General features: G+C 42.9%; 1 protein-coding gene across 5 annotated transcripts in view; it reads right to left on the bottom strand.

Moving 5' to 3' along the window:
* The window catches only part of DVL3 (dishevelled segment polarity protein 3), a 97118-nt gene that overhangs the window by 31340 nt on the left and 52348 nt on the right, over positions 1 to 13430 (bottom strand). The window contains exon 1 of one of the 5 annotated variants that reach the window (XM_075861881.1): positions 2678 to 3003. The exons of the other annotated variants lie outside the window; for them this stretch is intronic. Coding sequence (XP_075717996.1) covers positions 2678 to 2810 — 133 coding nt within the window. The 5' untranslated portion in view covers positions 2811 to 3003. Of the gene's footprint in view, positions 1 to 2677; positions 3004 to 13430 lie in introns of those variants that run through there. 5 annotated transcript variants of the gene reach the window in all.

The raw sequence follows: 13430 nt of genomic DNA, 5'->3' as shown, positions 1-13430 counted from the left end.
GGATATGGCACTATCTACAGGGGACATTGTGGAGCTATCTACATGGACACTGTGACTTTATATGTGGCCACTATGTCACTTTATATGCGGGCACTGTGGTACTATGTGGCACTATCTACAGGAACATAGAGGCCCTGTCTACGTGGGCACTGTGGAGTTTTCAGGAGGTTGTGACAAAAAAAAAAAACCTTGTCAAATTTAATCCATCCGTTTTTGTATTTTTTTATTTTTTTTTAACGGCCATGAAAAATGGATTTCAAATTGCCATTAAAAACGGACAGACGGACTGGAAATGGACGAAAATTTGGAGACACTGATGAAAAATGGCCATGGAAAAAACTGAACGTTTATCACTTTTTAGTGGCCATTTCGTTTCACGGTCGTGTGACTGTAGCAAAGGGCTCCTCCACTGCAGTAAATGACATAATTCTGCCAATGTCAGTGCGGCTGTGTTTGGTACATTTAAGTGGGGCTAAGCACCGGTACCCAAAACTGCTGCATAGACAAGAGAATCACTGTATCAGGGTCCCCTGCTGCCCCTTCATTTTACTGATCCAGGGAACAACGACGACTACTATGGGTCGAAACCCTACTGATCACATACTGATGGTCTGTCCTAAGGATACACCATCAATTTTAGGACCCAGAAAACCCTTTAACGATTATTTACTAGTCGAGATTTGACAAACCACAATCATAAATAGTACCAATTGCCGAAATATACATTTCTACACTCATTGGAATCAGAAACCATGCAAAAAAATTACAGTGCTTATGTTGAGCTTTAGGCAAGAATGCAAACTTCATAGTCTGAAGTCATTCAGCTTTTCAACATTCTATTTGAGACAAGTTCACTTTGGCCTTGTGAACATATCTGAATTGAAAACTTACCTGCCTGGTACGTTTCCGGGAGTCAAATTTCTAAGCTGCTATGTACACCGTACTAACGTTGACATGTTGATTTGGGCATCAGTACACGGACCTGCCATAGCTTAACTAGCGGGTGCAATTGTCCCCTAAAGTGCCCATAACAAGTATAAAACGACTACACAAAGCAAGGAAACCCTCTCTGCTCCTATAACTGGATGAGAGAACGGCACAAGGAGAAGGTGGCCATATATGACCAGCCATTTTCCAGTCCCTTAAGGAATATTGGCAAAGGCACAACCAGTACAAAAGTTATGATGGCATTTTTAAAAAGTTTTAAAGAAAAGGGGGACTTGTTAGCAACAGGTTCCTTCTAAGTAAAAGTATTCGCAATTGTCACACATTTAGTCACATTATACTGCTTATACAGCTGGTCTTCTGTTCAACATTTGATAGATGGATAATACTGGCACAATTATGCTCTCTAGTTAATCCGAACATCACAAAGAAAATAAACACCCTTTTTAATTTTCCCTTGTTGCACTGAATAGACCAATGATGGCAAACTATTAGAAGCCAAATAGTTACTATACTTCTCATCAGGAAAAATTCTGCTAATCTTAGGCCTCCATGCACACGACCGTGCCCGTAATCACGGTCCATGAAAGAAAAGTTGGTTTCTTAAAAAAAATAAACGTTTTTCACCAAGGCGTTCTTCAGACTCTCCAACGAATGAGTGTGTGCCGTTTGCTAGGCCCCAACCTAAACCAGATCAAGCTTTGCCAGAGTGCACAGATAACAGAGGCTGACCGCCATGCTCCTGAACAGATTGGTACAGCGTGCTTATGACGTGCCAGTTTGGGAGAGGACAAACTAAATTAGTTTTGGAAACGCTTTAGGTAAAATCGACTTTATCATAGTATGCAATTGTATCTTAACATTTTTATTTTGTTAAAGAAGTAAAATAAGGAATCCACAAACATTTTCCATCAGGTTCAAGCAGAACATGAATAGCAGGCAAAACAGCAACACGCAAGCAGTACATCAGGAGGCATGAAGTGCAAATACATCAGAGACAGATTCCACGCTGATACCCGATATGTGACGTGTGACGTCTCCTTCAGCAACCAAAATAACCGGTTTAGCAAAACAAACAGATAACTAACAAAGCAGCAGAAAGAATGCAGTACTGAGAGTCCACATAGAACACAATACACATCATGCAGAATATTGGACGTCCCCAAAATATCTTCAGCTCTTTAGGTTTCTCTTTATACATATTTTAGATAAATAAGAAACATAAGGTGGTCATAAACATTACTTGAAAGTCAGCCATCTGCTTATTTTGACCAACTATTTCATGCGAGTTGGGGGGCAGCCTGAATGTCCCTGGCAGGAGATGTCGGGGCAAAGGAGAATGGGGCACATTGGACTTCAATATGCCCAATCTTTGGTTTGTCTGGGAGATACAAGCCGCTGTCAGCCGGGTTTCACATCAGTTATTCCACTCTCCCCATTGAAAAAAAAAGCAGAGCCAAACATGCAAGTTTATGGGGAGGTTGTGGAAGGTTGCTTTTGGCGGACTATCAGAATAGCGTAGCATACTGTGCTAGTCGAACCAAATTTTAAAAAAAATAAAAAAGGAGACCATATTGGATCCTGTATAAACGGAAGCCATGAAACCAGCATGAAGGCTGTCAAAATCAAAGCTTTTTTTTCCTTTTCTATTTTTTACAGAACATACACATCTGTTCACAGATTTCCATAAAACTTGCATAAAGTTGAATTCAATTATCTAAGAGACACTCACGCTGCAGACTTCGCTGATCAGGACCGGGGTACCAGAAATCAGGGTGTACATCGAGCGGGCGATGGGCAGTCGACTGCGCTCTGGATGTCGAGCGACTCCTCTCCTTACTTCCAAAGCAGAGAACCATGACCATTCTGGCATTGGATGGTAAATGCAATCTCACTAGACGCTCATCCAACAGATATATCCGACACTTCTCAAAACACCAAGAGGTTGCCAGTTACATAAAAAGGAACAGTGTCCATCCTCCTCCTGTACACGTGGTCGTCTCTTCAGAACCAGCTGAGACCCATCTCCAACAAATCGTTCAATGCTATCATTTTCTTCTAAAGATAAAAAGTCTTGCAGGGTTCCTGCTCACAGTCGTCAGTCAGATGTGGCTTTCCAGCTTATGCCCTTCTTACAACATTTCCTGCCTTGTCGGAGAGACTCCTACTCCTCCTCCTCTCCCACGCTTCTACCTTGCAGAGGCGTGGCTAATGAGTCGCTCAGCAACAAAGTCAAACAATATAGAAGCCTGCAGGGTGTAGGCCGCCCTGAGTCTGACAGACTGCAGGGGAAGTATTGTTATCTTTTACCATTCAGTGTTATGAATGCACCTGGTGCCACGGGAGCTTACAGTACGGACTAAATAATTAACGGACACCGCAGATCGCTACAGGGAAGCTCGCCATTTATTACGCTTTTGAGATGGTTAGGATTATACAGAGTTATTTTTTTGCAATGATCCAACTTGCAATCAGGTTCTTAACCCCTTAATGGCCAGCCTATTTTAAACCTTAATAGTTACATAGTTACATAGTTAGTACGGCTGAAAAAAGACACATGTCCATCAAGTTCAACCAAGGGAAGGGAAAAGGGAAGGAAAAATGTCTACACATAGGAGGTAATACTTTTTTGTTCTAGGAAATTATCTAACCCTTTTTTAAAGCCATCTACTGTCCCTGCTGTGACCAGCTCCTGCGGTAGACTATTCCATAAATTCACAGTTCTCACTGTAAAGAAGCCTTGTCGCCCCTGAAGCTTGAACCTTTTTTTCTCCAGACGGAGGGAGTGCCCCCTTGTTTTTTGAGCGGGTTTTACAAGGAATAGGATATCACCATATTTTTTGTATGTGCCATTAATATATTTATATAAGTTAATCATGTCCCCCCTTAGTCGTCTTTTTTCAAGGCTAAATAGGTTTAATTCTTTCAATCTTTCCTCATAACTTAGATTCTCCATGCCCCTTATTAGCTTCGTTGCTCTTCTTTGTATTTTTTCCAACTCCAGGGCATCCTTTCTATGAACTGGAGCCCAGAACTGGACTGCATATTCTAGATGAGGCCTCACTAATGCTTTGTAAAGTGGTAATATTACATCCCTGTCCCGCGAGTCCATGCCTCTTTTAATACACGACAATATCCTGCTGGCCTTTGAAGCAGCTGATTGACACTGCATGCTGTTATTGAGTTTATGATTTACAAGTACACCCAGATCCTTCTCAACAAGTGAATCCGCCAGTGTAGCGCCCCCTAGAACATATGATGCATGCAGGTTGTTGGTACCCAGATGCATAACTTTACATTTATCTACATTAAACTTCATTTGCCAAGTGGATGCCCAAACACTTAGTTTGTTTAAATCTGCCTGTCATTCATGAACATCTTCCATAGACTGAACTATATTACATAGCTTGGTGTCATCTGCAAAAATAGAAATCGTGCTATTAATCCCTTCCTCTATATCATTAATAAATAAGTTGAATAATAGTGGTCCCAGCACTGAACCCTGGGGTACACCACTTATAACCGGGGACCATTCAGAGAAGGAATCATTGACCACAACTCTCTGGATACGGTCCTTGAGCCAATTCTCAATCCAATTACAAACTATATTTTCTAAACCTATAGTCCTTAATTTACCCATTAGGCGTCTATGGGGGACAGTGTCAAATGCCTTTGCAAAGTCCAAAAACACTAAATCCACAGCGGCCCCTCTGTCTAGACTTCTGCTCACCTCTTCATAAAAACAGATTAGGTTAGTTTGACAACTTCTGTCCTTAGTAAAACCGTGCTGGCTGTCACTTATAATGCTATTTATTGTCACATAATCCTGTATATAGTCCCCCAATAGCCCCTCAAACATTTTCCCCACGATGGATGTTAAGCTTACTGGTCTATAATTACCCGGGGAAGACCTAGAGCCCTTTTTGAAAATAGGCACCACATTTGCCCTGCGCCAGTCCCTTGGCACTATACCAGTCACTAGAGATTCTCTGAATATTATGAAAAGGGGGACAGAAATAACTGAACTAAGCTCTTTAAGAATTCTAGGGTGTAACCCATCTGGTCCCGGAGCCTTGTGCACATTTATTTTATTTAATTTAGCTTGGACCATCTCTACATTCATCCAATTCAGTAGATCAACTGATATATTAACAGCACTGGCCCCGGCTACATCAGCTGCTCTTTCTTCTGTTGTATATACAGAGCTAAAGAACCCATTTAGTAACTCTGCCTTCTCTTGATCCCCTGTGATCAACTCCCCATTACCACTATCTAGGGGTCCTACATGTTCAGACCTGGGCTTTTTTGCATTTATATGCTTGAAGAATTTTACTATCCTTGGCCACCTGCCTTTCATTTTGTATTTTTGCTAATTTTATTACATTTTTACAGATTTTATTAAGCTCTTTATATTTTACAAAGGCTACAGCTGTACACTCAGATTTGTATTTTTTAAATGCCCTTTTTTTGTCACGTATTGCCCCTTTCACAGAAGGTGTAAGCCATGTGGGGTTTAATTTTAGTCGTTTATACTTATTACCTGTAGGAATAAATTTTGCACTATAATAACTCAAAGTAGATTTGAAAATCTCCCATTTATCATTTGTTCCATTATTTGACATTAGTTCTTCCCAGTCTATATCCTGAATTGCAGCCCTCATCCTGGGGAAATTGGCTTTCTTAAAATTAAATGTTTTTGCCCTCCCAGCCTGCGTTTGTTTTTTACAGTATAGGTAAAATGTAACTATATTATGATCACTGTTACCGAGGTTTTCACGAACATTGACATTCCCAACAAGATCTGCATTATTAGAAATGACCAGATCCAACAGAGCTTCACCTCTAGTCGGGTCTTCCACAAACTGGCCCATAAAATTTTCCTGCAACAGGTTGAGGAAATGTCTCCCCTTTGCAGTTGAAGCCGAACCATGACACCAATTAATATCCCGGAAATTAAAATCTCCCATTATCACTACAGTACCCGCCTGTGCAGCCCGCTCCATCTGTTTATATAGCTGAACTTCCATCTCCTCAGTTATATTGGGGGGTCTATAGATTACACCAAAAGTAATTTTTTCAGTGTTTACCTCCCTTTCTAGTTCCACCCACAAGGTTTCAATCTCCTCACAGTCTTCACCCACTATTGTCTCTTTCACACTCGCCTTCATATCACTTCTCACATACAGACATACACCACCGCCTTTCCTATTTGTCCTGTCTTTACGAAAAAGTGTAAAACCCTGTAGATTTACAGCCCAGTCATGTGAAGAGTCCAGCCATGTTTCAGCAACACCAACTATATCTATATTTTCTTCCAGTATCAAGGCCTCCAGCTCCCCCATTTTGCTTGCTAGACTTCTGGCATTTGTGAACATACACTTTAACTTGCCTGTCAGTTTTTCACTTTTATTATCAGAAATGTGATTTGACATTAATCGGTCCTTTTTATTTACACTGATGTTTTGTAACGAAAGGATCTCCTTATCCTGTTGTCTAGTCCTCTCCCCACATTCTGTTTCTCCCCCCACCAATATAGTCTGACCCCTCTCTAACCTGGCTACCCCTTTTTTTTCTACATTGACCTCCCTCCTCAGCCCTAGTTTAAATACTCCGCCACCCCAGCTAGAATTCTCTCCCCCAGCACAGCGGACCCCCTTCCATTTAGGTGCAAATCATCTGCAGAATACAGTTTGTACCCCAATGAAAAGTCAGCCCAGTGCTCTAGGAACCCAAATCCTTCTCCTCTACACCAAGACTTCAGCCATGCATTTAAAGAGGCTCTGTCACCAGATTTTGCAGCCCCTATCTGCTATTGCAGCAGATAGGCGCTGCAATGTAGATTACAGTAACGTTTTTATTTTTAAAAAACGAGCATTTTTGGCCAAGTTATGACCATTTTTGTATTTATGCAAATGAGGCTTGCAAAAGTACAACTGGGCGTGTTGAAAAGTAAAAGTACAACTGGGCGTGTATTATGTGCGTACATCGGGGCGTGTTTACTACTATTACTAGCTGGGCGTTGTGTATAGAAGTGTCATCCACTTCTCTTCACAACGCCCAGCTTCTGGCAGTGCAGCACTGTGACGTCACTCACAGGTCCTGCATCGTGTCGGCACCAGAGGCTACACTTGATTCTGCAGCAGCATCAGCATTTGCAGGTAAGTAGCTACATCGACTTACCTGCAAACGCCGATGCTGCTGCAGAATCATCTGTAGCCTCTGGTGCCGACACGATGCAGGACCTGTGAGTGACGTCACAGTGCTGCACTGCCAGAAGCTGGGCGTTGTGAAGAGAAGTGGATGACACTTCTATACACAACGCCCAGCTAGTAAAAGTAGTAAACACGCCCCGATGTACGCACATAATACACGCCCAGTTGTACTTTTACTTTTCAACACGCCCAGTTGTACTTTTGCAAGCCTCATTTGCATAAATACGAAAATGGTCATAACTTGGCCAAAAATGCTCGTTTTTTAAAAATAAAAACGTTACTGTAATCTACATTGAAGCGCCGATCTGCTGCAATAGCAGATAGGGGTTGCAAAATCTGGTGACAGAGCCTCTTTAACTCCCTAAGCTCCCGCTGTCTTTCCTGTGATGCGCATGGCACAGGCAGTATTCCTGAGAATACAACCTTGGAGGTCCTTCCCTTCAGCTTGTAGCCTAGTTCTTTAAAATTATTCTTAAGGCTCCTCCACCTACCATTTATTCTGTCGTTGGTACCGACATGGACCACGACAGCTGGATCATCACCAGCCCCTCCCAGCAATTTGTCCACCCGTTCCACCACATGCCGAACCCTGGCACCAGGGAGACAGCAAACCATTCAGTTGAGGTGGTCTTGGCGACAAATAATTCTATCCGTCTTCCTGATTATAGAATCCCCTACGACTAAGCTATTTTTTGCGTTTTTCCTTCGTCGCATTCCAAGTCGGGACAAGTCGTGTTTTTTTAATAGCACCATTTTGGGGGACATTATTTATTGATTAACTTTTATAAACTTTTTTTTGGGGGGGAGGGAACGGGAAAACAACAACATACATTTCGCCACTCTTTTTTGCGTCTTAGATTTACGCAGTTTACGGTGTGGTATAAATAACATAACTTTATTCAGTGGGTCATTACAATTGTGGGGATACCAAATTAATATCGATTTTGTATGTTTTACTACTTTTACACAGTAAAAAACACTTTTTCAAAATTATTTGTTTTTGTGTCGCCATGTTTTAAGAGCAATAATTGTTTTATCTTTACGCCGAAGCAGCTGTACGAGGACTTGTTTTTTGCGGGACGACTTCTAGTTTTTATTGGTACCATTTTGGAGTACATGCGACACATTTTTTTAAGGCAGGATGAAAAGAAAAACAGCAATTATGGCATTGTTTTTACGGCATTCAGTGTGCGGGTTAAATAACGTAAAGGCTTTATAGGCGGGGTCGTTACGGACGTGGTGATACCAAATATGTGTAATGTTTTTTTTTTTCATGTTAAAGTATTTTAACCGGTTAAGGACTAGGCTGTTTTACAGCTAAAAGACCAGAGCAAATTTCACAATTTTGCTATGCGCTTCTTTAGATGACTATAACTCTGCAGGTGAATAAAGTTCATCTTTGAATTTTACACTCTTTTTAAAGGACAGATAGGGCTTTGTTTTAGTGGCATTTATCAGTATATATCATTTTTATTTTTTTCTCTAAAGTGGGCAAAATTGGAAAAAAATGCAAGAATTTAGCAATTGCGCCAGTTTATGCTAGCATTTTTCACACACAGTATGGACCACGGACAAAATTAATCTCCTTTCACATTCTTCCACTTCTCCCATGCATGGGGATACCAAATATGTGTGCTTTATTCACGGGCATGTGCCAGGGCTTGGCATAAAAGGAGGCTTTTTGGCCTTTTCGGTCCAGGAATTCTGCATTTGATTTTATAGCCGCATACTGTAATCTGGGGGGTGTAATGCTGCTGAAACATTAGAAACACCCCATAAATGACTTCATTCACACAAGTAGACCCCACAAGGTTTCCTTCAAGGGGTTTAACATATTTTTAGACGGTCCAGTTTTCTTCTGAAAGTTTCTTGAATAAGATGGATCAAAATAAAATTAGCAATTTTTTAGCAAATGCGTCAGTTTATGCCAGCATTTTTCACACACAGTATAGACCACGGACAAAATTCATCTCCTTTCACATTCTGCCACTTCTCCTGTGCATGGGGATACCAAATATGTGGGCCTTATTATCACATAGAGATGTAGGAGGGCAGACGATAGAAGAAGCTTATTTCACAAATCGCTTTTTTTTCAAAGCTGGTTTTACAAAACTCAACAGAGTTTCTATAAGGGTATGTGCACACACACTAATTACGTCCGTAATTGACGGACGTATTTCGGCCGCAAGTACCGGACTGAACACAGTGCAGGGAGCCGGGCTCCTAGCATCATAGTTATGTACGATGCTAGGAGTCCCTGCCTTTCTGCAGGACAACTGTCCCGTACTGTAATCATGTTTTCAGTACGGGACAGTAGTTCCACGGAGAGGCAGGGACTCCTAGCATCGTACATAACTATGATGCTAGGAGCCCGGCTCCCTGCACTGTGTTCAGTCCGGTACTTGCGGCCGAAATACGTCCGTCAATTACGGACGTAATTAGTGTGTGTGCACATACCCTTACACTTCCAAAATATCTGCTCTTGAAGCAGAAATCCCAAAATATTCATCTAGGGGTATAATGGGAATTTATTTTTTGGGGTTTTCTAAAATAATAAATTGCAGGTTTATGCAAATGGAGCTCTCCAGCAGATGAACTTTAGAAAATAAGCAAACATGACATCCACCCCCCACCCATTCCCTCCCTCACCCTTGGAGTAAAATCAGGGGAAAAATAAAAAAGTAATGTAGGGCAAATATATTTTCAACAAATTAACTAAAATCTAATAATTCAGAACAGTGTGGTATTTTTTAAAACATGGCTCAATGCACAGGCCTGGTTGCGAGGGACATGAGGGACAGAAATATCGGGAATCTTTGCGGTGCCCGTCTTTTCTGCAGACGCGGCACTTTTTCTGAGGGTTGCTTCTGGTTGGTGTTGGGGGAATCCGACTGATGAAGTGTCTTTCAGTCAGTCGCGTGACATCCTCAGACTGGGGGCATTCTCGGGTGTCCTGAACATCAAATATGAGGCCTTCAATAATTTTCTCCTGGAAATCCAGGTATGTGTCTCTGCCTCTGTTTTTTTTGTAGAGCACAAATGAGTTGTGGATGGCCACCTGTAACAGATAAATGGCCACTTTTTTGTACCAGGTTTTTGTTTTTCGCTTCACTAAATAGGGCTGTAAAACCTGGTCGCTCAAATCCACCCCCCCCCCCCATGTACTTGTTATATTCGCACACGCTCACTGGTTTGTGCTTGTCCGATGTTGCCCCCCTTTCCCTCACTGCCACTGTTCCTGCGGTATGAATCGTGCTTAGCACATACACGTCTTTGCGATCCCTGAACTTGACCGCCAGCAATTCCTCAGATGCATAAGAGTCCCCCTTTAACATGCGCTTCCCCACTAATTGCTGTGGAAAACCAATTCGATTTTTGTGCATGGTACCACATGCCCCAGTCCTTGCAGCATGCAAATGCTTAAACAGGGGCACACTCGAATAAAAATTATCACAGTACAGGTGGTACCCCTTGTGAAGCAGAGGCTGCATTATCTCCCACACGATCTTACTGCTGGTGGAAAGATCAGGGGGGCATCCAGGAACATTTAGGGTATGTGCACACACACTAATTACGTCCGTAATTGACGGACGTATTTCGGCCGCAAGTCCCGAACCGAACACAGTGCAGGGAGCCGGGCTCCTATCATCATACTTATATACGATGCTAGGAGTCCCTGCCTCTCTGCAGGACAACTGTCCCGTACTGTAATCATGTTTTCAGTACGGGACAGTAGTTCCACGGAGAGGCAGGGACTCCTAGCATCGTACATAAGTATGATGCTAGGAGCCCGGCTCCCTGCACTGTGTTCGGTCCACTACTTGCGGCCGAAATACGTCCGTCAATTACGGACGTAATTAGTGTGTGTGCACATACCCTTATTGTGCGGTCCCGCCCTTCATAAATCCTGAAGGCGGTGGTATATCCTGACCCGCTTTCGCACAGTTTATAAAGCTTAACGCCATATCTTGCCCTTTTGGAAGGTAGATATTGGCGAAAGCTAAGTCTTCCATGGAAGTTGAGGAGGGATTCGTCCACGCTTACATTCTGCTCAGGGGTGTAGAGTTGCAGAAATAAATTATTCAGGGAATTTATCAGTGGTCTAATTTTGAACAACCGATCCCGGTTTGCATCGGTACTTGGGGGGGGGGGGGGGCCTGTGCGTTGTCGTTGAAGTGGAGGAACCTCATTATTGTCTCATAACGAGACCTGGGCATTACTGCAGAATATACTGGGGTGGCTTGTGCGGGTCTTGTTGACCAGTAAGACCTAATGGAGGGCTTTTTGACAATACCCATATTTAGGGTGAGCCCCTGTTTTTAATTCCTGCAAATTGGTGGGCGTCCAATCTCTGGCATGGGTGGATGAAGGTTTCTGCCTTATATATTGAGTGGCATATAAATTTGTTTCGTGGACAATCAGATTTAGGATGTCGTCCGTTATAAATAAATGGAAGTAATCCATTTGGACAAAATTTGTATTGTCCACAGTTATGCCAGGAGTTGCAGTAAATCCGTGGATTCTAGGCCCAAAAGATGGGGCAGGTGCCCATACAAGAGCCTGGACTGGAGGGACCAGGCTGTCCCGTGCTACAGCGCTACTTGGCCCTGCGCTTTCATGTTTTGCAGTTTCAACTGCATCAGGGACAACGTCCCCTGAAGATGAACCTGAAGTGACGCGGTCATCGTCACTACCTAAAACAGGTTCCATCTCGGACGCCATCTCTGATGCGGTCTCCGACTCAGACCACAGCATGGCGTATGCCTCCTCGGCGCTAAACAACTTCCTCGCCATAACGTTACTAACACTAACTAAACAAATTATTTTTTTTTTTTTTTATAAAACACACAAACTAACTGGTATATATATCTACACTACCGCTAACAAAAAAATAAACCGCTATTGCTATATATATTATATATATGTGGATATATATATATAATTATATACTCCCTACCTGCCTATTCTAGTAGAATAAAAGAAAGAAAGGTAGATAGAAAAAAAGAGATGGATAGATTGTATAGATAGATAGAAATCTATCTATACAGAGAATGTTTTAGAGTGTAACTGTATTTTTTTGTAACTAACTGTAATCTTCTGGCAGCAATTCTCCCGAGTCTCTTCTTCTCCTCAAACTGAAACAATGTTTGAGGAGAAGAAAAGAGGCAGGAGATTTGCTGCCAGAAAAGTCAAAATAAAACAAATGTGGTCGCTGTGATAGGTTTTCACAGCGACCACATGTTCAGGGACCATCAGTTGGTCCCTGATACTCTGCCCAGTGCCCGGAGCTGTTGGTAACAGCGTGGGCATAGGGCTTTGTGCACGCGATCGCGTGCACACTGTTTTATACGTACAAATGCATGTGATCGCTGTGATTGGTTGTCACAGCGATCACATGTTCACGGGCCAAAAGATTGGCCCCTGACATTCTGCCCAGTGCCCATGGCTGTTAGCAACAGCCAGGGCACAGAGCTGTGTGCACGCGATCGCGCGTGCACAGGCTCTGAAGTGCCGCCGTAATTAGTCTATGCGGCAAACTTCGGAGACCCTGACCGATGGCCGTATAAATACAGCCAGGGGTCGGGAACCTGTTAAAAGGGAAAAAGTGGGTTTTTCATGAATTTTTTGGGGAGATTTTTATTTATTATTAACTTTATTAAACTTTTTGATAACTATTTTTAGTCCCACTAGGGGACTTGGCTAAGCGTTCTTCTGATCGCTTTTATAATACACTGCAATACTTCTGTAATGCAGCGTATTATTGCCGGTCAGTGTAAAACTGGCACCTGCTAGGTCATGCCTCAGGCATGGCTTAGCAGGCATCCACTACAGGAAGACCTGAGGGCCTTTGTTAGATCCCCCAGCTGCCATTGGCACCCTGCGTTTGCAATTGCAGGGTGCCGATGGGGCGAGAGAGGGAGCACCCTCCCTCCAAAACCACTTGGATGCGGCGCTCGCTATTCTAAGGGCATCTAAGGGTTGAGATAGATTCCACCAGTTAGTGCAGGTGTCTGGCTGTCTTTAGACCGCCCGACACCCGCTTTAGCTGGCACAGGACACCCGTGCCGGGCTTATGTCAGAGCACCGTGAAAAAGCGGCGCTCTGGCATAAGTACCTTTAACGGCCGCCGTGAAAAGGTGTATTGGCGGTCGTTAAGGGGTTAAGATGGTCGTGAACTAATGTTCATTGCTAGGCCAGCCATTCCTATGCCGATGACTGAAAACGGCTCCCATTTACACGTGGCGATCACCACAACGGCACCACATGAATAAC

The sequence above is a fragment of the Rhinoderma darwinii genome, chromosome 4 (assembly GCF_050947455.1).
Source record: "Rhinoderma darwinii isolate aRhiDar2 chromosome 4, aRhiDar2.hap1, whole genome shotgun sequence".
NCBI lineage: Eukaryota > Metazoa > Chordata > Amphibia > Anura > Rhinodermatidae > Rhinoderma > Rhinoderma darwinii.
Note: the sequence above shows the minus strand (reverse complement) of the source record. Positions and strands in the feature narration are given on the sequence as shown.